This window comes from Babylonia areolata, chromosome 20 (assembly GCF_041734735.1).
Source record: "Babylonia areolata isolate BAREFJ2019XMU chromosome 20, ASM4173473v1, whole genome shotgun sequence".
NCBI classification, from domain to species: domain Eukaryota; kingdom Metazoa; phylum Mollusca; class Gastropoda; order Neogastropoda; family Buccinidae; genus Babylonia; species Babylonia areolata.
Window position 1 is genome coordinate 3,211,277 of NC_134895.1, and position 25,000 is coordinate 3,236,276.

The 25,000-nt window shown below is 43.7% G+C and overlaps 2 protein-coding genes across 9 annotated transcripts in view; one reads left to right on the plus strand and one right to left on the minus strand.

Moving 5' to 3' along the window:
* The window catches only part of LOC143294858 (uncharacterized), a 64,744-nt gene extending 54,316 nt beyond the window's left edge, over nt 1-10,428 (plus strand). For all 8 annotated transcript variants that reach the window (XM_076606372.1, XM_076606374.1, XM_076606375.1 and 5 more), the window contains 6 exons: nt 3,556-3,629; nt 4,585-4,710; nt 5,678-5,769; nt 7,710-7,809; nt 8,009-8,057; nt 8,357-10,428. In XM_076606372.1, the coding sequence (XP_076462487.1) occupies nt 3,556-3,629; nt 4,585-4,710; nt 5,678-5,769; nt 7,710-7,809; nt 8,009-8,057; nt 8,357-8,423 (508 nt within the window). In that variant the 3' untranslated portion in view covers nt 8,424-10,428. The remainder of the gene's footprint in view (nt 1-3,555; nt 3,630-4,584; nt 4,711-5,677; nt 5,770-7,709; nt 7,810-8,008; nt 8,058-8,356) is intronic.
* Nucleotides 10,429-12,194: 1,766 nt separating this feature from the next.
* The window catches only part of LOC143294863 (coiled-coil domain-containing protein 78-like), a 61,124-nt gene continuing 48,318 nt past the window's right edge, over nt 12,195-25,000 (minus strand). Inside the window, exons 16-21 of the mRNA XM_076606381.1 lie at nt 24,331-24,456; nt 21,453-21,643; nt 19,356-19,530; nt 16,948-16,991; nt 14,620-14,790; nt 12,195-14,022 (exon numbers count right to left, since the gene is read on the minus strand). Of these exons, the coding sequence (XP_076462496.1) occupies nt 13,920-14,022; nt 14,620-14,790; nt 16,948-16,991; nt 19,356-19,530; nt 21,453-21,643; nt 24,331-24,456 (810 nt within the window). The 3' untranslated portion in view covers nt 12,195-13,919. The remainder of the gene's footprint in view (nt 14,023-14,619; nt 14,791-16,947; nt 16,992-19,355; nt 19,531-21,452; nt 21,644-24,330; nt 24,457-25,000) is intronic.

The following is a 25,000-nucleotide window of genomic DNA, read 5'->3' on the forward strand; positions in this document are numbered from 1 at the left end:
ATGAGGAAGGGGCTAGAAAAGGTGCCCTAAAAATTGCCTGCTCCATATCACCCTGGCCAGCATACCGCGGCTGGCGGGGACCCTACATCAGCGGTCGAAACAACAAGAAAGAAAAGAAAAAAACAAGGATCGTTCCTCTCACCATTGGTGCTTGGAACATAAGGACTCTCCTGGACAGAGATAACGCAGACAGACCCCAAAGGAGAACAGCACTAGTTGCATCCGAACTCGCCAGATACAACATCGACATCGCAGCCTTGAGTGAGACTCGGCTTGCAGGCGAAGGCGAGCTCTGTGAACGGGGATCTGGTTACACCTTCTTCTGGAGTGGACGAGGAAGCAAAGAGCGACGTGAGGCTGGCGTTGGTTTTGCAGTAAAAACAGCACTTGTCAGCAAGCTAGCTGGAATCCCAAAGGGAGTCAACGATAGGCTTATGACCATGAAACTCCCACTGGCATCTGGCCAGAAGCACCTCACCATTGTCAGTGCCTACGCCCCAACCATGACCAACCCGGATGAAGTGAAGGCGAAGTTCTACGAGGACCTTCACTCTGTCATTGCTGCCATCCCTAAAGCAGACAAGCTCATCATTCTTGGGGACTTCAATGCTAGAGTTGGCTCTGACTACATCTCCTGGGATGGAGTGATTGGAAAGCACGGTGTGGGCCACTGCAACCCAAATGGATTGCTTTTGCTTCAGACCTGTGCAGAGCACGAACTGCTGATAACCAACACAGTTTTCTGCCTCCCTACCCGTAACAGGACGTCATGGATGCACCCTCGCTCAAAGCATTGGCATCTCATCGATTATGTCATCGTCAGGAAAAGGGATAGGCAAGACGTACGTGTAACAAAGACCATGTGCGGCGCCGAGTGTTGGACAGACCATCGCCTTGTAGTCTCGAAGCTGAATATTCGAATCCAACCCAAGAGACGCCCCCAAGGCCAGAAGGCTCCAAAACGGCTCAACATCGCTAAGCTGAAAAGCAACACCATCAAACAGTCCTTTGTGGAGCTGCTGGAAGATCGTCTGGAATCCGCCTCTCTGGACAACCAGAATGTGGAGTCTGACTGGAGGACCCTGCGTGAGCTGATCTATAGTACAGCTTCAGAGACCCTTGGACCCATGACCAGAAAGCACAAAGACTGGTTTGATGAAAACTGTGATGAAATCAAGCAGCTTCTGGATGAGAAACGCCGTCTGCATCAAGCCCACCTGAGCAACCCAAAGTCCACATCAAAAAAGGATGCATACAATGCCATCCGCAGGACTGTACAGCAAAAGTTACGCCAGATGCAGGATAAGTGGCTGAGTGACAAAGCTGATGAGATCCAGGGATATGCTGACAGGCACGATATGAAGAGGTTCTATGATGCCTTAAAAGAAGTCTACGGCCCCACATCCTCAGGATCATCCCCCCTCCTCAGTGCAGATGGGAATACCTTGATCACCGAGAAGGAGAACATTCTCGAACGGTGGGCTGAGCACTTCAACAGTGTCTTAAATCGCCCTTCCTCCATAAATGATGAAGCCATAGACCGTCTCCCACAAGTCCCCACCAACGAAGCACTGGACGATCCGCCAACACTTCTTGAGACCCAGAAAGCAATCCGTCTGCTATCCAGTGGCAAAGCACCTGGCTCAGACTCCATACCAGCAGAGGTCTACAAGGATGGAGGCACTGTGCTGACTGAGAAGCTTCATCAGCTGTACTCACTCATGTGGAAAGAAGAGACGATCCCCCAGGATTTCAAAGATGCATCTATCATTCACTTGTACAAGCGAAAGGGGAACCGGCAAGCCTGTGATAACCATCGGGGCATTTCCTTGCTCTCCATCGCAGGCAAGATACTTGCCAGGATCCTACTTAACCGCCTCACAGCACACCTTGACCAAGGTCATTTGCCTGAGAGCCAATGTGGATTCCGGAAAGAGCGCGGAACCACTGACATGGTGTTTGCTGCAAGGCAGCTGCAAGAGAAATGTCAGGAGCAAAATGCTGATCTGTTCTCCACCTATGTCGACCTCACTAAGGCCTTCGACACCGTGAGTAGAGAGGGACTGTGGAAGATCATGGCCAAGTACGGATGCCCTCGGAAATTTATTTCCTTGGTCAGCCAATTCCATGAAGGCATGCAGGCTCGAGTCCAGGACAGTGGTGAAACATCTGCTCCTTTTGCTGTCACAAATGGTGTCAAGCAAGGCTGCGTCCTGGCTCCAACGCTGTTCAGCCTCATGTTCTCTGCAATGCTTACTGATGCCTTCAGAGATGGCGATGTTGGAATCGGCCTAAAGTACCGAACAGATGGCAAGCTGTTTAACCTCAGAAGGCTTCAAGCAAAAACGAAGGTCATGACAGACATCATCAGAGACTTTTTGTTTGCTGATGATTGTGCCCTCAACGCTGGATCTGAAGCTGACATGCAACTCAGCGTCGACAAGTTTGCCACTGCCAGCAGGAACTTCGGCCTTACCATCAGCACGAGGAAAACTGAAGTTCTCCATCAGCCAGCCCCAGGGAAACCCTACGTTGAGCCCAACATCACAGTCAACGGTCAGAGACTCAGTGCGGTGGAGCGGTTCACATACCTTGGCAGCACACTGTCACGAAATGCGACCATCGACGATGAAGTGAACGTCAGGATTGCAAGAGCAAGCGCAACTTTTGGTAGACTCAATGCAAATGTCTGGAACAGAAGAGGCATTAGTCTTGAGACCAAGCTAAAGGTCTACAGAGCAGTAGTTCTCCCCACACTACTGTACGCCTGCGAAACTTGGACAGTGTACCAACGACATGCCAAGAAGCTGAACCACTTCCACACAACATGCCTAAGGAAGCTACTGAACATCAAGTGGCAAGACAAGACCCCAGACACAGAGGTGCTCGCAAAAGCCACCCTTCCCAGCATCTTCACCATCCTGATGCAGTCCCAGCTTCGCTGGGCTGGACACGTGGCGCGCATGCCAGACCATCGGCTGCCCAAAAGGCTCTTCTATGGCGAGCTGCAACAAGGGAAGAGATCACATGGAGGTCAGAAGAAGCGCTTCAGAGATACTCTGAAAGTCTCTCTGAAAGCGTTTGATATCAACCCTGACTCCTGGGAGGAATCTGCAGTGGACCGTGACAAATGGCGCGCTGCTGTGCACAAAGGCGCCAGGTTGTGCGAGGCCAACAGGACTGCTACAGCTGTTGAGAAGAGGCAGGCCAGAAAGTCACGGGCAAACAAGCTCCCTGACAATGACATGCCTGTCTTTGTCTGCCCCAACTGTCAGCGAACATTTCGTGCGCAGATTGGACTATTCAGCCATCTGCGCACTCACAGATAGATTCATGAGCATCCTTCCCCCCACCCCACCACCACCCTCCCCCCATCCCCCATCCCCCATCTGGATGACAACGATGGTCATCATCGATCTCGATGGACACACCACCATGTGTGTGTGTGTGTGTGTGTGTGCCTTTGTGTGTGTGCGCGCGCGCTTTGTGTGTGTGTGTGTGTGTGTGTGATGCAATACCAAAACCCACACTGAACTCCCCTGTTGTTGATGCCAGGCCCCCCACCCCCAAGTCAGCGGACCGGGCCAACAGGGACAACGTCAATGACTTCAACCACCTCAAGCACCGTGGTGAGTTCTCCTCTCAGTCTCCCACACAACCTGCCTGCCTGCCTGTCTGCCTGCCCGTCTGTCTGTCTGTCTGTCCTCCTGTCTGCCTGCCCGTCTGTCTGTCTGTCTGTCCTTCTGTCTGCCTGTCCGTCTGTCTGCCTGTCTGTCTGTCCATCCGCCTGTCTGTCTCTCTGTCTGTCTGCCGTCTGCCTGTTTGTAAGCCTGGTTGTTCGTTCGTCAGCCTGTCTGTCAGTTACCTGTCTGCCTCGTCAGTTGTCCGGGTCTGTCTGTCTGTCTGTCTGTCCGTCTGTCTGTTTGTCTGTCTGTCCATCTGTCTGTCTGTCTGTCTGCCCGTCTGTCTGTTTGCCCATAAGCCTGGCTGATCGTTCGTCATCCTGGGGAGGGGGGGGGGGGGGGAAGGAAGCAAGAAGAAAATCAGCCGCATATTAATTTTTTGAACTCTAACTATTGGAATGCTTGAGGTTGTTCCTCAGCTGTTTTTTCAGTACTGACGCGTCTGTCACAAATACCGTTATTATTGAAAGTACAGGTTCTTGCGTTCGCATGTGTATGCCAGCACGCGGGCAAGTTTGTATGCGCGCGCTCCCGTGTGTGTGTATGTGTGCGTGCGCGCCCGCGCTCGTGTGTGTGCGTGCGTGCGTATGTGTGTGTGATGTGTGTGTGTGTGTACGTGTGTGTGTTTGCGCGCGCATGTTTATGTATGTGCTTGTGTGTGTGTGTGTGTGTGTGTGTGTGTGTGGCGGGCTATGTGTGTGTGAAGATGGTGATGATTCTGAGACGGACTGCGCAGCTTTAATCTCTGGCAGACCCTGTATGGAGGTGAGGTGCGTTTATAAACGTGAGAGGCGTGTGTGTGTGTGCTTTGTGTGTGTGTGTGTGCTTGTGTGTGTGTGTGTGTGTGTGTGCTTGTGTGTGTGTGTGTGTGTGTGTGTGTGTGTGTGTGTGTGTGTGGCAGACCAGCGGAGAGAGTTCCGCAGCGTGTTCCCTGACATGCCGTTCACCAACAGACGTCTGGAGCAACAGCAGGAGGCCCTTCTGCGTCAGCAACAGTCCTTCCTGTCGGACACCTCCACACACCGCAGTCAGTGGTTTTGCTGTTATCATTATCACCATTATCATTGTCATTATCATCATTGTCATTATCATTGTCATTATCATCATTATCATTATCATTGTCATTATCAACATTGTCATTATCATTGTCATTATCATCATTATCATTATCATCATTTTTATCATTGTCATTATCATCATTATCAGCAACAGTCCTTCCTCTCGGACACCTCCACACACCGCAGTCAGTGGTGGTGCTGTTATCATTATCATCATTATCATTGTCATTATCATCATTATCATTGTCATCATCATCATTTTCATTGTCATTATCATCATTATCATTATCATTGTCATTATCATCATTTTTATCATTGTCATTATCATCATTATCAGCAACAGTCCTTCCTCTCGGACACCTCCACACACCGCAGTCAGTGGTGGTGCTGTTATCATTATCATCATTATCATTGTCATTATCATCATTATCATTGTCATTATCATCATTTTCATTGTCATCATCATCATTATCAGCAACAGTCCTTTCTGTCGGACACCTCCACACACCGCAGTCAGTGGTGGTGCTGTTATCATTATCATCATTATCATTGTCATTATCATCATTTTCATTGTCATCATCATCATTATCAGCAACAGTCCTTTCTGTCGGACACCTCCACACACCGTAGTCAGTGGTGGTGCTGTTATCATTATCATCATCATTGTCATTATCATCATTATCATTGTCATTATCATTATCATCATTTTCATTGTCATCATCAGCATTATCAGCAACAGTCCTTTCTCTCGGACACCTCCACACAGACAGAGACACAGAGAGAGAGAGAGACAGAGACAGAGACAGATAGAGTCTCTTGACTCCCTCTACAATTCTGTGTGTCCTTTCATTACGATTCTAGTTTACCTTTAGTTTATATATATTTTTGCCCTTTCTGTTGATTACTTATGTGTTTTGTCCGGGTTGTTTCATGAAGGGAGGACCTCAATGAAGGTGGACGTGCCCCCGCGCCGTGCCGTCAGCAGACCCAACTGGATGGACCGTGCACCAACACCCTTCCCCCATGTGGTTAGGGCCGGACACTTTGTGTGGAGTTATTTGTCTGTCTGTTTGTTTGTTTGTTTGTGTCGTTGATTGATCAACACCCTTCCCCCATGTGGTTAGGGCTGGACACTTTGTGTGGAGTTATTTGTCTGTTTGTTTGTGTCGTTGATTGATACACCCTTCCCCCATGTGGTTAGGGCCGGACACTATGTGTAGAGGTATTTGTCTGTTTATTTTATTTGCTCATGTTTTTTTAAAAATTTTTGTTAATCAGTTTATTTCTTGGTTTATTTAGTTGTATTTTTGTTTGTTTGTGTTGTGAACCGATTAATTCTTTTATTTTTCTGTTTAATGTATTTCTGTGGAAAGTTGAACCACATGTGGGCTCACTGATGATTGAATTATATGGATCCTTATATAGCGCATATCCTCGATTGGAGACCAAGTTCTAAGCGCTTTACAAACACGGGGTCATTTGCACAACAGGCTGTCTACCTGGGTAGAGCCGACTGACGGCTGCCACTGGGCGCTTATCATTCGTTATCCTGTGTCATTCAACCAGGTTTCAGGCATGCACACATACACACTCAGACAGACGTGTAACATTTTTACGTGTATGACCGTTTTGTTTATTTACCCCGCCAATGATGGGACAGCACATCATCATTAGTTTGCAAACTGTGATGGTAGTTCAGTGATTGATTTGTTTGGTTGTTTATTACTAACTGGTTTATCTGTTTAGTTTATGTGTGTCTCAGTTTGTGAATGTTCGCTTTGTCTCTTATCTTCTGTCCGATGACGTTTGTGTGTGTGTGTTGTGCGTGTGTCTGTCTTTGTCTGTCTGTCTGTCTGTCGTCCCCACGTCTGCCTTCGTGTTTGTTTCTGTCGATGTCTTTCTGTCTGTCTGTGTATGTTTGTCATTGTCTGTCTCGGTCTCTTTCTCAGTGTATATGAGAGTGTTGTTTTCCCCTGAATTCTTCCCCATTCCTGTGTTTGGTCGCTTTCAGTCTAGTTGTGATTGTTGTTGCGACATGTATCTGTTGTACTTCTCTGACTGTCTCTTATGATCTGTCTGTCTCTCTCTGTGTCTCTCTCCTCTCTCTCTCTCTCCCTCTCTGTCTCTCTCCTCTCTCCCCCCCCTCTCTCTCCCCCCCCTCTCTCTCTCCCCCCTCTCTCTACCCATTTAGTAGTTCTACTGACGATCCCTCTCTGTTCTCTGTGTGTGTGTGTGTGTGTGGTGATGATGATGATGATGATGATGTGTGTGTGTGTGTGTTATCTTGTGTGTGAGTGCATTACGATAATGATGATGTGCATATGTATGTGATGGTGTGTGTGTGTGTGTGTGTGCATTATGATGATGATGATGTGTGTGTGTGTGTGATGGTGTGTGTGTGCATTATGATGATGATGATGATGTGTGTGTGTGATGGTGTGTGTGTGTGTGCATTATGATGATGATGATGTGTGTGTGTGATAGTGTGTGTGTGTGTGTGTGTGCATTATGATGATGATGACGTGTGTGTGTATGTCATGGTGTGTGTGTGTGTGTGTGTGTGTGTGTGTGTGTGTGTGTGTGCATTATGATGATGATGATGATGATGATGATGATGATGTGTGTGTGTGTGATGGTGTGTGTGTGCACTATGATGATGATGATAATGATGTGTGTGTGATGGTGTGTGTATGTGCATGATGATGATGATGGTGATGATATGTGTTGTGTGTGTGTGCATTATAATGATGATGATATGTGTGTGTGTGTGTGTGTGTATGTGTGCATTATGATGAAGATGATGATGATATGTGTGTGTGTGAGTGTGTGCATTATGATGATGATGATATATGTGTGTGTGTGCATTATGATGATGATGATGATGATATGTGTGTGTGTGTGTGTGTGTGTGTGTGTGTGTGTGCATTATGATGATGATGATGATGTGTGTGTGTGTGTGTGTGTGTAGCTGAGGAAACGGGACAGACTGTACACGTCGCACAGTGAGGGAGACCTGGACAGGATCAACCGGCGGAACAGGGAGAGGGAGCAAATCCTGGACAATTCTGGTGGGTAGAGATATATGTGCACATGTGGGGGAGGGAAGGGGGGCAGGAGGTGGGGAGGCCCTGGCTGTCGGCTTCTTTCCTTTCCAAGTGCATGCATTGACTTTCACTTGGTTAACATGAACAGGAATGAGTTTCGGACCTGAGGTACGTATCAACAGTGTTCACGGTCCATTACATCACTGTCTTTTTTCTTTATCAGGTCAGAACGATGACGTTGCACTAGACGAGCTGAAGTTGAGGCATCATCGGTAAGTGGCACACACACACACACACACACACACACATATACATACATATGCACACACATACAGACATCTCACAGACATTGCACTCTGTCATACTTCCTATCACTTTCTCGCTCTCATCTTTTCTTTTTTTAATTTTTTTTTATCATCCACATACATGAGCGCGTGTGCGCACACACACACACAGATGCACATACACATACACACACACATTATTGACAGGCAGACTGACTGATGAAGTGAATTTCGTGACTCCTTTATTCCAGTTTTGTTGTGCTTTTTTCTCCACTTCCCCCTTCCAGACCTTCCTCCACAGAAACACTAGCAGACGACACTTGGCTCCGTCCCAGTTCCACAGCAGACATCTGATCCCACAGCCTCCGTACCAAGCTGCCATCCGTCGTCATCACCACTAAAAAGTACTTCATCGTGACGTCAGGGACCTACTCACACACGTCACAGAGGATATGACTTGCGGTTGTGACGTCACGAGGACTTGTCCAACATGATCGCTGATTGGATGATAGGACTGGATGGCTCCTTTTGCTGAATCCGTGCTACTCTTTGCCTTTTCTGACATTGACGATTGAAGAGAGAGAGAGAGAAGAGAGAGAGAGAGGATAAATATGGCGGGGTGGATAAGTCATTCTTGTAAAAAATTACACGTACACACAAGTGAATGTGGGAACTGCGGCCCATGAATGCTAGACAGAGGAAGTGGAGAGAGAGATGGTTATTATTGTTATTATTATTTTTTCGGTTGTGTATGGCCAAGAGAGAGAAAGAGAGAGAGATAATTACAATTTTCATTTTAGTTGGGGATGGCTAAGAGAGAGAGACAAGTTAATTACAATTTTTATTTTAGTTGGGGATGGCCAAGAGAGAGAGATATAATTACAATTTTAAATTTCAGTTGTGAATGGTGAAGAGAGACAGAAATAATAATAATTTTCATTTCAGTTGCTAATTGCCAAGGGAGACAGAGAGAGATAATTGTGATATTCCTTTGAGCTGTGAATGGCAAAGAGAGTGACAGATAATTATGTTAATTCATTTCAGTTGTGACTGGCCAAGAGAGCAAGAGAGAATCATAATTTTCATTCCAGGTACGACCAAGCCAACAACAGAGAGAGAGAGAGAGAGAGAGAGAGAGAGAGGGTCTAAGACAGATTAGGGGGGGGGGGGGGGTCTCGTTTGTCTTTGGGCCCGGTTTTCACTTTACTTTCTTTTTTTTCTAATGTGTGCAAGAAACATATGTGTGTTTGAGTATGTGTGTGTGTGTGTGCATGTATGTGTGTGTATGTAAGGTGTGTGTGTTTGGGTATGTGTATTTACATGTGTGTGTGTGTGGGAAGGGGGTGGGGGGTAAGGGGGTGTTGGTCTGTGTGCATAACTGATGGATGTGCGTTTATGCATTTATGTGCTCTGTGTTTGTGTGTGACAGAGAGAGAGAGAGAGAGAGAGAGAGACATATATATATATATATGTATATTCTATTAAACCATAGGGGGTGATTTTTGTATGTGTGTGTACAAGTATGTACTCAGTTTGACTGTGATAATTATATGCCAACATCATGTCTCACTCATACCCTGTGATAACCTTATGCCAGCGTTGTATGTCTAATCAATATACCTTTTTTCTCATTGTATTCGGGCATCAAATAATCGTAAATGTATGCCTGTAACAGAAGCAGTCAATGTCGTTTTCACAGTGGACAAAATAATCTCAATTCAATGAGCCTTTTAAACCAGTAAATGAAAGGGTGAACAAATATACACTTTCACATTTCCAAATAAGTGTGTGTGTGTGTGTGTGTGTGCATGATTGTGGTCGCACATGAATGTTTTTGTGTGAGGCAATAATTGTGGTCTTAAGGGCTGTCACACACGTCTTATGTCAAGTACTAAGCAATCTTTTAGTTGTATATTTTTGCACCTTAAAAGTCAATGTGCAGATAAAACCAGTTTGCTTAGAAACCATTGTATATTTACCAGTTTGATTCGAATAGAAAACTGGACTGCAGTACAGACGTAAAGATAGCAACAACAAAAAACTGGCCTGAGCTGATTATTGTTCTTTACATTGTGCTATTCTTTCGTTTGACCGACAGTTTTATGCAGTTGCTGCGATCTGTTCCACTTCAGTTATGTTTATGCATAATCATTTCTTTACACTTTATCCAGTAATGTTTGCACGAGCTTAAGTATTTGTTTCAGCACACTCCGTAATTTGTACATACTGAAGTATTTATTTCAGCAGTTACAGTGCATTTCTTTATGCTTGTCAGTTTTGTAATTCTACAATCAAAACACTGTGATATTGATCTTAAATTTTATGCTTGTTTCTCTATTAGGGGGGGAGTGTGAGGTGGGCGTGGAAGGGGGTAGGAGGGGGGCGGGGGGAGCGAAGGGCATCATATACTGGTACATGTTAGGGATGTTTAGAAATGTGCTTAGCTTGTACAGGACTGGTCTGCATCACTTGACTTTCAACCAGTTACAATATGTTTACTATCATTATTATTTCAATAAAATGTTGATGCTTTTGTTCTATTTGTTGGTGTTATTTGTTAGTTTTTTATACTGGAGTAACTGTGACCATTCTTTCATTATTATGTGTTATCTCAGTCAGTGTGTGTGTGTGTTTCTATGCATGCAAATGAAGATATACATGTGCGTGTGTGTGTGTGTGTACATGTGTGCAGATATGTATGTGTGTGTGTGTGTGTGTGTGTGTGTGCTATTGCAAGTGTGTGTGATTTCGTGTGCACGCAACATCATCAAACTAGCTGAGTGTATGTGCATGCACAAGTAAAATTATGCATATGCTCATGTTCCATATGAACTCACAACTGAACAAGAATATCAGAAATGTTGAAAACTGTTCCAAATACTGAGGAGTAACAGGGGGCACAGCTGTTCCACCTGTCTCACACCTGAGGGGAGGGGTGCGCTCCTTTCACGTGAAAAGTTCTGACAGACCAGAACTCTGCTTGAGCTGGTTTGCTGACTTCCTTTCACAGGAAGGTTACCATTGCATAATCATGAAATAACGTATATAACAAAAAGTTTGAACGCACACACACACACACACACACAATGATACAACTACATTATTTATTATTGGAGACTTCAAATAAACATGGTTTCATGACAGGAATATGGGTTAATCTGTAAAACAGTAATGTGAATAATTCTGGACAACAGTAATGCGAGTAATTCTGTTAAAACAGTAACATGAATAATTCTGTGAAGCAGTAACGCGAATAATTCTGGAAAAGATATACACTCAAGGGAAAGAAACAGTCACTGCTACTGCCACCATCACCATACTAAGTGGATGTATTGTCTTTTAATCAAATGCACCTGAGAAAACCACCACAGAGCATCTGTTGGACGGAATGGTCATGTACAATGCAATCACAGACTTCTGCCATGAAAAAAAGGCAACAACAGCTGTATATAAAAATATGTCCATTGCAGTTCAAACAGGATCCATCACAATGTATATTCAGTCATCCATCTCTCTCTCTCTCTCTCTTTCAAACACACATGCGCACACACACAAATACACTTTACTGCTTTCTCATCAACATCAGAATTTGTGGGGATTCACAAGAAAGGAACTCTAAAATCATCACATGTCCATTGCAGTTCAAACAGGATCCATCACAATGCATAATCGGTCATCCATCTCTCTCTCTTTCTCTCTTTCAAACACACACACACACACAAATACACTTTACTGCTTTCTCATCAACATCAGAATTTGTGAGGACTCTAAAATCATCACCAGGACTTCCAACAGATCAATAAAACGGTACACAGCAACAGGAATGGACGGGGGTCTTCCTGACACTCAAAAAACAGACAGGCATGGTTTTCATTTACAATAAACAGCATGTTATAAAAATGATAATCATGATAATGGGCATATCAACTACACTTATATAGGCACTACTAAAACAAGCACAATTAATCTCTGAAAGAGTACACACACACACACACACACACACACACACACACACAAATCAAATGAGAACCAAACCCTGATGCACATCATCCATGTTTTGAAAGGGTTTAACGAAAACACTTTTTTTTCTGCTGCACTGTATAATGAATGAATTGGCTTTCTTCATTCCCAACAGATTTCTTTCTCTCCATGAAATTCCAGCGACTCTTCAAGGGCAGAGCATGTCATTGCAATCCAGAGTCCCCTGTTTTCTTTCTCATATTTTGTTCTGTCTTTGTTCACGCATTTCCCTCTCAAGAGTGGATTTTCCCTGTCTTTGTTCATGCATTTCCCTCTCAAGAGTGGATTTTCCCTCTGTCTTTGTTCACGCATTTCCCTCTCAAGAGTGGATTTTCCCTCTGTCCCTCTGTCTTTGTTCACACATTTCCCTCTCAAGAGTGGATTCTTCCTCTGTCTTTCTTCATGCATTTCCCTCTCAAGAGTGGATTTTTCTGCTGAATGTTCCCTCAAACAAATTGCCTATCACTGTAAATTCTTTTATGTGTGTAAATGACATGCATGCTGCACCTTGGACCTTGGCTGACTGCCTCGTCCTGTTTTGACTTGATGTCCAGGGAAGGATGATGGGGGAAGCTGGTTCATGCATGACCTGAACGCCTGACCTGTGATCATCTCATTTGGTGGGTGGGTGTTTAACCACTGAGCCAAGACATCATAATTATGATTTACCCCTGCCCTCCTCCATCCCACACACTGCCATGTGGAGTGATGGCCCAGAGGTAACGCGTCTGCCTAGGAAGCGAGAGAATCTGAGGGCGCTGGTTCAAATCACGGCTCAGCCGCCGATATTTTCTCCCCCTCCACTGGACCTTGAGTGGTGGTCTGGACGCTAGTCATTCGGATGAGACGATAAACCGAGGTCCCGTGTGCAGCAAGCACTTAGCGCACGTAAAAGAACCCACGACAACAAAAGGGTTGTTCCTGGCAAAATTCTGTAAAAAAATCCACTTCGACAGGAAAAACAAATAAAACTGCACGCAGGAAAAAATACACACAAAAAAAAGGTGGCGCTGTAGTGTAGTGACGTGCTCTCCCTGGGGAGAGCAGCCCGAATTTCACACAGAGAAATCTGTTGTGATAAAAAGGAATACAAATACAAATACAAAATCCCTTCAGGAAAAATAAAAACCCTGTTAGGCATACACAGTCCATGTCAATATCCCGGAACAAAAGGCAAAGAGTTTTTCATAAAAATGTAATGAACAGTTACTGAAGACAGGGATTCAGTCTTTTAGCCTTGAGGCCTCTCGAATGGAAAAACAGTCTGTACAATATTGCCTCAGTGTATCAAACATGGCATTCTCAAGGCCTCATCTTTTGCATAGATATTGTGTGTGTGTGTGTGTGTGTGTGTGTGTGTGTGTGTGCATGTGTAAAATTACTGTCTGTGTCAAATATCTGCAAATAATAAATGCTCCCGTACCTCAACAGACGTACCAATGAAACAAATAACCCACATGAAGCAGTACATTTGTGAATTAAGAATCATGATATCTACAACTAGCGCAATCTATATGCGAGCGTGTCCGGATGGGTATGTGTGTGTGTGTGTGTGTGTGTGTGTGTGAAGGCTCGTGTGGTGGCATATGACAGAGTGAGTACATGTTTGTGTTGATCACTGATAAACCTCCCTGGTTTTTATTGCAAAGGGAGTAATGCTGAATGTGTGGCTGGCTGTGGGTCACTGTGTGTATGTATGTATTCATTGCTGTAACGAAGTCCCTTGGGTTTTATTGCAACAGGAAGTGACGCTAAATCTACTTGCTGTCATCAGGATGAGGATGATTCAGGCTGGACGACGGGTCAAACAGGCGGAGATGTGTGTCCGGTTCAGCGCTTGTGGATGTGAATTTTGCCCACTCTGTCGGTCAGCACCATGCCGTCGTCGTTCATTCCCAGCAGCTTGCGAAGACGTACGACTTCTTGCTTGTACCTGTGGACACACACACATGGCGGCGCTTAGACCCTGGTCTCTGACCGAGGATAGGTGCTAAATAGTTTCAGTTTCAGTTTCTCAAGGAGGCGTCACTGTGTTTGGACAAACCCACACACGCTACACCACACCTGCTAAGCAGATGCTTGACCAGCAGCATAACCCATCGCGCTTAGACATGCCTTCAGTGCATGTATGTATATTTGTGTGTCTATCAGAGTGGATTTCTTCCACAGAACTGTGCCAGAGGACAACTTTCGTTGCCATGGGTTCTTTCTCAGTGCGTCAAGTGTGTGCTCACACTGGACCATGGTTTATCATCTTGTTTGAATGACTAGACACTCAGTTTGATTTTCCAATTAAACTTTGGAGAAAGGGTGAGAACAGGATTCAAACTCAGACCCCCACGGACTCTGTACTGGCAGATGAGATCTTAACCATTCTGCCACCTTCCTCCTTGATGTGCAATGTATGTATCTGCATCATCACCATCATCATCATCATCATATCCTTCACATTTACACTCCCCCCACACCCACCTCCACCTATCCACATCATCATCATCTTTCCCCCACCCCTCCCCCCCTGACCCCCCACCTGGCCAGGTGACTGTCGATGTACTGCTGGCTCTCTCTGAGCTGTTCCTTCAGCACGTTGTTTTCGCTCAGCAGCCGTGCTCGCTCCTGCTCCAGCTGCTGCTGAGTGTTGAGCGTGAACTCCCGCATCTGTTTCCGCATCGCCCCCCACATCTCTGACCGCCCCTGGCCGCTGGTAGAAGGTGAAGAAAAAAAAAGGTTAAAGGTTTTCCATAGCAATTCACTACTGCCTTCCAGTGAATTCATATCCACTGTGTCTAGGGCCAGGGATAGGAAGGCTGGGCCAAATCTTCTCCTTCCGCCGTTTTAATCCCCCCACCCCACCTGCTCCCCCACGTAATGTACCCACTCACATATGTAAAATGATGTCGAATGGAAGTACCACCACATTCTCCCACTTCCTGTTTCTTACCAATTTCTTCATTTAACATCAGCTGGCAATGTGACAGGGCAGGGTAGGGGTTATGGTGGAAAGAAAAGCCAAAAAATCCTTTCTGTTCATAAAATAAAGATACAACTTCAAATGATGACAACAATTTCTTTTTATTAGAAAAAACAAACAAACAACAACACGGTAATAACTGTAACTTACTGGCGAAAATATATCTCTAGAGTAAAATCCTAGCATCTAAACCTGTTAGACGCCCCCAAACAGACCCACGCTTACAAAACTGACAAACACGCAATGCTTAATGTCAAAGAATCTCTTTGATGTGGATGAATTTTTTGGATGACTACAGATGTATCTAGGAGGCACAGTCTGTCAGCCACTGGACTTTTGATGCAGTGTTCACCAGTGATCAGGCTTCCAGGCTTGTTTCCCTATAGTCCTGTTTCCTTGACAAAGGCACTTCCCTTCAGTTTTCCTCTCTCCACCCAGGTTGGAAACTGGTACCTGACTGATTGTGGAGAGGTCAGTATCTGTGGAGTGATGGCCTAGAGGTAACATGTCCGCCTAGGAAGCGAGAGAATCTGAGCACGCTGGTTCGAATCACACCTCAGCCGCCGATATTTTCTCCCCCTCCACTAGACCTTGAGTGGTGGTCTGGGTGGTAGTCATTCGGATGAGACGATAAACCGAGGTCCCCTGTGCAGCTTGCACATAGCCCATGTAAAAGAACCCATGGCAACAAAAGGGTTGTTCCTGGCAAAATTCTATAGAAAAAAATCCACTTTGATAGGAAAAGCAAATAAAACTGCACGCAGGTGGAGCTCTCAAAGTGGAGAGCAGCCCGAATTTCACACAGAGAAATCTGTTGTGACCAAAAGAGAAATACAATACAATATTAAACGGGGGAAGGAGGAGACTGGGCCCTGCCTTCCTAAGCCAAGCTGTAGACACAGTGGGTATGGATTCAGAAGCCCTGATGGCCATGAAAGGCTAGGAGACCTTTAACCCTGTAATTAACTCTTTCACAACCATATACCACTTTAGCCACCTTCCAGGGATCATGTTAAAAGGACTTCTTCTTCTTCTGCATTCACTCGTATGCACACGAGTGGGCTTTTACGTGTATGACCGTTTTTACCCTGCCATGTAGGCAGCCATACTCCGTTTTCGGGGGTGTGCATGCTGGGTATGTTCTTGCTTCCATAACCCACCGAATGCTGACATGGATTACAGGATCTTTAACATGCGTATTTGATCTTCTGCTTGCATATACACACGAAGGGGGTTCAGGCATGAGCAGGTCTGCACATATGTTGACCTGGGAGATTGTAAGAATCTCCACCCTTTACCCACCCGGCGCCGTCACCGTGATTCGAACCCGGGACCCTCAGATTGACAGTCCAACGCTTTAACTACTTGGCTATTGCGCCCATCATGTTGAAAGGACCATTTTTTCACACTGTAACAAAACTCGACAGCTGCAGCCAGTTTACCACCAATAGAACAATGATAAACCTTTGCCCTCTGACCCAGTTTGAAGTGAACAAGTCCATTGTCTTGTTTTGACATGAGCCGAAGCCTGTGACTGACAGCATTGTATCAAAAATATATAGCGCTGGGATTTGTTTTTCTGCACAGAAACCTGGCAGTGAAAGAGGTCATTTTCAATGCGTGTGTGTGTGTGTGTGTGTGTGCGTGCGTGACAGAGACTTGTTTTGCTATGACTTTGCCGAGTGCAATTTTGTTATATAGTTATGTTGTATGCCAAAGTTTACCGTTTTGTATGTAATCTGTATGAATCACAGACTTCTCCCACGCTTAATTTCTCTACTGAGATGATGATAAAGTCATTCTGATTTCTTCGATGCTCTGTGTGTGAGTGTGCTTTGGAAACAATGTCAGTGACATCAAAGCCCAGGAGGACAGTGAACACCTCACCTCATCTTGCCCATGGTGTCCTTGTCGTCTCCAAACAGTCCGTACTGCAACACACACACACACGCACGCACACACAGACACATGCACATACACACACATACACTCACACACACACGCATACACACACATACACACACACAAGCACACACACACACGCACACATACACACGCACACACATGCACACAGAGATGCACACACACAATCACACACACACAAACATGCACACGCACACACATGCACATGCAGAGATACACACACACACACACACACACACATACACACACACACACACACACACACATTATCATGCCACAATGACTACAATAATTGCAAAACAATACCCCCTAAAATAACAACAGTACCAGAGCATACCATCAGAAGTACAGACTTTAACTTACCAGGGATCAATGCAGGACTTTAGCTTATCCCCTGAAAATACAGAACCTTCACTAACCACTGTGTATGCAGGACTCAAACTTCACAGGGATAATGCAGGATTTACCTTACCACCAGAAAATACAAGATCTTGCTTACCAACAGGAAATACAAGATTTAACTTACTACTTGAAAATATAGGACTTTAGCTTATCCCATCAAAAGAGCACAGCACAGAGCTTACACTTATCCAGAGAAAATATTTCGTTTTAGCATATTTCTTAAGGAAAAAAAAGACAAACAAAGAAAAAAAATACTATACTTCAGTTTGTTCCCTGGAAACATCTCACTCTACCTTAACTCCTGAAAAACATGACCCTTAGTTTAACCCCCCAAATCATAAGACTTCAGCTTCTCTTCTGAAAATTCATTAATTTAGCTTATTCCTTGAAAAGCAGTATACTTCAGCTTCTCTCCTGAAAATTCATTAATTTAGCTTATTCCTTGAAAAGCAGTAGACTTTAGCTTCTACCCTGAAAATTCATTAATTTAGCTTATTCCTTGAAAAGCAGTATACTTTAACTTCTCCCCTGAAAATTCATTAATTTAGCTTATTCCTTGAAAAGCAGTATACTTCAACTTCTCTCCTGAAAATTCATTAATTTAGCTTATTCCTTGAAAAGCAGTATACTTCAGCTTCTCTCCTGAAAATTCATTAATTTAGCTTATTCCTTGAAAAGCAGTAGACTTTAGCTTCTCCCCTGAAAATTCATTAATTTAGCTTATTCCTTGAAAAGCAGTAGACTTTAGCTTCTCCCCTGAAAACAAAACAAAACAAACTACAGGATAAAAAAAAACTGAAGGTTTTCCCCAGAAAATATAGGAAGTTAGCCAATCCCCTTGAAACACAATACCTAAGGTTATCCTCTAAACATATAGGACTTCAGTTCTTAAGCTTGTGGCCTAAATACGCAGCACTTTAGCTCACCTCTTAAAATACAGGACTTTAGCTTATCTCCTAAATGTACAGGACTTTAGCTTATCTCCTAAATGTATAGGACTTTAGCTTACCTCTTAAAATACAGGACTTTAGCTTATCTCCTAAATATACAGGACATTAGCTCTTAAGCTTGTCCTCTAAATATACAGGACTTTAGCTCACCTCCTAAATGTACAGGACTTTAGCTCTTTAGCTTGTCCTCTAAATATACAGTACTTTAGCTTACCTCCTAAATATACAGGACCTAAATATACAGGACTTTAGCTTACCTCCTAAATATACAGGACCTAAATATACAGGACTTTAGCTTACCTCCTAAATATACAGGACTTTAGCTTACCTCCTAAATATACAGGACCTAAATATACAGGACTTTAGCTTACCTCCTAAATATACAGGACTTTAGCTTACCTCCAAAATGTACAAGACTTTAGCTCTTTAGCTTGTCCTCTAAATATACAGTACTTTAGCTCACCTCCTAAATATACAGGACTTTAGCTCTTTAGCTTATCCTCTAAATATACAGGACTTATCTCTTAAGCTTGTCCTCTAAATATACAGGACTTAGCTCTTTAGCTTGTCTGCTAAATATATTGGACTTTAGCTTATCTCCTAAATATACAGGACTTTAGCTTATATCCTAAATATACAAGATTTTAGCTCTTTAGCCAATCCTCTAAAATATACAGGACTTTAGTTTATCTCCTAATCATACAAAACTTTAGTTTATCCCCTCAACCCCTGTAAAAACAAAAACAAAAACAAAAAACCCGAAGAGTTTATATTCTAAATATACAAGACTTTAGCTCTTCAGCTTTTTCCCTTTAACGTACAGGACTTTAGCTCTTTAGTATTTCCCTTACACACAATGGACCCTATCTATTCAATCCTCTGCCTCACACACAAAGCTCTTTTAGCTCTTCGCTGCTCTTTAGCATACCCCCCCTCACCTGGCAAACACAAAACATAACAAACACAACCCCCTCCCCACCGCCCCCTCAAAAACAACAACCAGCCAAGTGGAGACCTCACCCTCATCTTGAGCATGTCCAGCTCGCTGCGGGTGCTGCCCAGCTCTGCCTTGGTCTTGTCCAGCTGGCGGAGGTGGGAGGTCTGGATGTCGGTGTCGCTCAGCCTCAGCTCTGTCTCCTCAGGGCCCAGGTCCTCCCGCTCAAAGCCCCGTGCCTCGCACGTCTGCCGCAGGTTTCTGTGACCCCGCTACACTTGGTAATAAAGACATATTCTACTCTATTCTATTCTATTCTAATCTATTCTGAGCGGGTGTGTGCAGATGATATAATAATGATGATGATGATGGTGGTGATAACAATGATGATGATACTACTAAAAGCAACAATGATAATCATTATGATGATGAAGAAGAATACTTGATAATCATCATCATCACCATCATCATAATAATGACTGTTGACTGCATTGTATTGTACTGTATTGCATTACACTGCATTGCACTGTATTGCACTGCATTACATTGCATCACATTGCATTGCATTGCATTGTACTGTATTGTATTGTATTGCACTGTACCGCGTTGTACTGTATTTTAGTGTAGTGTATTGCATTGTACTGTATAGTGACGTATTGCATTTTACTGTATTGTACCATATTGTACAGTATTGTATTGTATTGCACTGCATTGCATTGTACCGTACTGCATTGTACTGTACTGTATTGTATTGTATTGTATTGTATTGCATTGCATTGCACTGCATTGTACTGTATTGTATTGTATTGTACTGTACTGTACTGTACTGTACTGTATTGTATGTACTGATTCCCTTCCCATACTACAAACCACCATGCTGTTCAAGAACTGGACTCTACAGCCATCTGTGAGTCCACAAGAGATGACCTGTGCAAGCTGCCGTCATCATCAAAACCAAGGGACTACCAAGAATGCACTGCACTGCACTGCATTGTATTGTATTATATCATATTGTACTGTATTGTGCTGTATTATATTGTACTGTACTGTATTGTATTGTACTGATGTAAGATATAATAATAATAGATATGACAAGACAAGACAAGATAAAGCTTTGTTGTCTGCAAATGCACACAGCTCAGAGATTTGTCTCTTTTTTTGTGGCTCAAGTACATATAACATTAAACACATGAATCAAAATCACTTTCAGAACATTCACAGAAATATGCAACACAGTAACTAAAGTAATGAAACTGATGTTGACTGGGTCTTTGAGACTAAAATGTCATATAAATGATGAAAGTCATAACTATCATCACCACATCAACAATAACAAGACATACTTTTTAGACACATAATCTTTTTTGTAACTGATCATACTTGGGGCATTCCATTATAAAACAGAACTCGCCCCCCATCACAGACATGTTACAAACCTTACATAACCGTAGCTCTTGTGGTATGCCTTTGTGTCTCCATATATCTATTTCCAACTTGTGATTACTACTTTGAAATTTAAAGAAGCTAATATAATAATCATCAGGCATTTGACTATATATTTTTCTCTACGAAATTCACTTTTTAAATTTTGATAGAACGAACATTTATTGTTCGCCTCTAGAACATGTCTCCATAGATTTTGAGAATGATCTCTCAGAGCAATGTTGACATGCTTGTGAAAGATTCCTTTTCTAAGAAGGACTGAGCATCCCAAACACAGTCATGCCCTGTTTCTTTCAATATTTGTCGGATATCATTGCAGTGGTTTTTTTTTTTTCAGTTTTCAGTTTCAAAGAGGGGTCAAAGTGTGTGGACAGATCCATACATGCTGCACCACATCTGCTCTTAGAGAGAAATGGCGCTGTATAAATGTACATCAATATAATTATCATCATTATCATTACTGTCATTACTGTTATTATTGTTATCATTATTATTACTATTATTATCATTATTATTATTACTATCATCATCATCATTATTATCATAATCATCATCATTTTCATTATCACTCTAATTTTTATTATTATCATTATTATTATCATCATCATTATTGTTATCATCTATTTCTATTATCATTATTATCATCATTATTGTTCTTATTATTATTATTATCATCATCATCATTATCACTATTCTTATCATCATCATCATCATCATCATCATCACATCACAGCACTGACCTGTAGGCCACCAGCACCTCCTCATAGTCATGGACAGTTTTCTGCAGGCGGTTCCGGAAGGTCTGGGCAGCTTCACTCAGCTGCTGCTCGCGCTCCTTGTGGGAGCGTCGGATGTCCTTCAGCATGGAGTCACAGTACTCCCTCAGCCGCCCCTCCGACTGCTGACCGGGACTCCCCTTGTCCACGTAGTCCTGCCACAACAGCGGAATGAATCATGAGCTAGGAGTTAATCAAATACAAATAAATAAACAAACAACAAAAAGGTTAACTCTTTCACGGCCAGGTTTCTGTGTGGAATAATGCTCCCCAGCGCAAAATATTTTAGATACGGTGCTCTCAGCCACAGGCTAGGCTTCGGTTATATTGAAACAACACAATGGACTGGTTCACTTCAAACTGGGTCAGGGAGCAAAGGTTAGTCATTGTTCTACTGGCGGGAAACTGGCTGCAGTAGTCAAGTCTTGTTACAACAGGAAAAATGGTCCTTTTATCATGACCCCTGGATGTCAACTAAGGTCGCCTATGGCAGTGAAAGAGTTAAAAGTCCTGTAGCCTTTTATGGCCATCTGAGCAGTGGTTTCATATCCACTGTGTCTAGGGCTTGGCACAGGAAGGCAGTGGTTTCATATCCACTGTGTCTAGGGCTTGGCACAGGAAGGCAGTGGTTTCATAACCACTGTGTCTAGGGCTTGGCACAGGAAGGCAGTGGTTTCATATCCACTGTGTCTAGGGCTTGGCACAGGAAGGCAGTGGTTTCATATCCACTGTCTAGGGCTTGGCACAGGAAGGCAGTGGTTTCATAACCACTGTGTCTAGGGCTTGGCACAGGAAGGCAGTGGTTTCATATCCACTGTGTCTAGGGCTTGGCACAGGAAGGCAGGGCCCCTTCCTTCTGCTGTTTCAACCTTCCTCAACCTAAGTCAGGTACCCATTCACACCAGGGTGGAGCGAGGAAAATCGGAGTAAAGAGCCTTTCCCATGGACACAAAACCAGGCAGGAATAATGGACCAAACCCTCATCACCTGATCAGAAGGGCAGGAATAAGGGATCAAACCCTCATCACCTGATCAGAAGGGCTGGAATAAGGGATCAAACCCTCATCACCTGATCAGAAGGGCAGGAATAAAGGATCAAACCCTCATCACCTGATCAGAAGGGCAGGAATAAAGGATCAAACCCTCATCACCTGATCAGAAGGGAAGGAATAAGGGATCAAACCCTCATCACCTGATCAGAAGGGCTGGAATAAGGGATCAAACCCTCATCACCTGATCAGAAGGGCAGGAATAAGGGATCAAACCCTCATCACCTGATCAGGAGGGCTGGAATAAGGGATCAAACCCTCATCACCTGATCAGGAGGGCTGGAATAAGGGATCAAACCCTCATCACCTGATCAGAAGGGCAGGAATAAGGGATCAAACCCTCATCACCTGATCAGAAGGGCTGGAATAAGGGATCAAACCCTCATCACCTGATCAGAAGTCCAACACCTTACTGATTGTGCCATGGCACCCCTGTGCGTTTCCTTGACTTAAAGTAGCACTAAAAAGTTTGTGACCCGGGTCCAGGGGCTTGTGTGTCTGAATACCGAAACACAGAAAAATGAAGGGAATGAATGCTAATTTAGAGAGAGAGAGAGAGAGAGAGAGAGAGAGAAAAAGAAGCCAAAATGCCAATACAAAATCTGTATATTACAAATACACTCCCGTTCATGTGAAACTTTAAAAAGAAAAAAAAAAAAAAAAAAAAAATCAGAACATACTGTTTAGCATCCACCATAGGTCTAATCAAAAAACCATATGCACAAATGAAAAGAAAAAAAAAAGGTTTTATAAAAAGCAGTGTTTATAATCACACTTTCCCATGGTGTTAACAATCTGTATCAGGATTCTAAGGACAACATGCTTCAAATAAGCATGCACACGGACAAACAGATTTTGAAAGGGAACAAACAAGAACCACACAAAACACAACCACACGTGTCTCTGTGAAACACGAGGATAATGTACACCTAATGTAAAAGAACATGGCAGACCACTTTTTAGGAAACGTTAAACCCAAGAACAGAATGTACAATTGTCGTATTCTAAAGGTTGTTTTTTTTTTTTTTTTTTTTTGCATCTGGTTTAACAGGTTTCATTCCAAAATGTCAAAACATCAAACAATAGGCAGGGCAACAAACAGTTCTGTCTCAGTTCAAGGTTCATTAATGCACACTGGTGAGTTTGGGACAATGCAAGAGGGAGTTTGGGACAATGCAAGAGGGAGTTTGGGACAATGCAAGGGGTGGTGGTGGTTGGGACAATGCAAGATGGAGTTTGGGACAATGCAAGATGGAGTTTGGGACAATGCAAGGGGGAGTTTGGGACAATGCCAGAGGGGGAGTTTGGGACAATGCCAGAGGGGGAGTTTGAGACAATGCAAGAGGGGGAGTTTGGGACAATGCAAGAGGGGGAGTTTGGGACAATGCCAGATGGGGAGTTTGAGACAATGCCAGAGGGGGAGTTTGGGACAATGCAAGAGGGGGAGTTTGGGACAATATGTAAGTCATTTGGGACAAATATACATGAGTGAGTTTGCGACAATATATAAGTCAGTTTGGGACAAATGTACATGAGTGAGTTTGGTACAAATCCTGTAAGGGAGTTTGGGACAATTCCCGCAAGTGACTTTGGGACAAGCACACACTGGGGAGTTTGAGACAATTCCAGTGAATGAATTTCAGGACAATTCCCATAAGTGAGCTTGGGACAACACAAGCAAACAAGTGAGTTTGGGACGACCATGCACTGTCTATTCCTGTCAAACATCGACTTGTCTTTGTCCTGAACGAGAGCAGCAACAAACACAGGTGACTATGACCTGTGACACTCACCGCGATATCCTCCACGTACTTGACGAGGCGGGCACGGAAGTCCTCCCCCAAGTCCTTGACCTTGTGCTGCAGGCGGTTCAACTGTGTATCCACTGCCTGCTTCTCTCCCCTGATGGTGATCAGTTTCTATGACAACACCATAAGCCACGCTCAAATCAAACTGAAATGCTTCTGTTCCTGCTGACTGCAAAGGGGATATTTCTGTGCTGAAAAACAAACAACAACAACAACAAAATAAAACAAAAACAAAAAACTCACCAGAACAAGAGAGGTTTCTAGAAACATGACTGGCTTTTTTTGTTTTGTTTTCTAATACCCTATGCCTAAAGAATCCTTCAGAACGCCAAATTCAGACAACAACCCAAATTTAGGACAGGTGTGAATTTTCGGCAAAACTGCCTTTCTGAAATGAAGAGACAAGGACAACTCTGAAATGAATTTTCACCAGTACAAACTACTGAACTCAACTTTTCAACACCAACAATAATGATGAAGTACATAACAAAGTATACCATTTTCCAAAAGTCTCAAGTGTTTTTTGTTGTTTGTTTTTTTTACAACCGATCAGGTAACAGAGGAGTCATACAAAAGTTTAAAAAGTATTAGGCTCAGCACAGATCCCTGAGGTACACCCAAACCCAAAGGTGTACTTCCCTTTACAAGGCTTGTC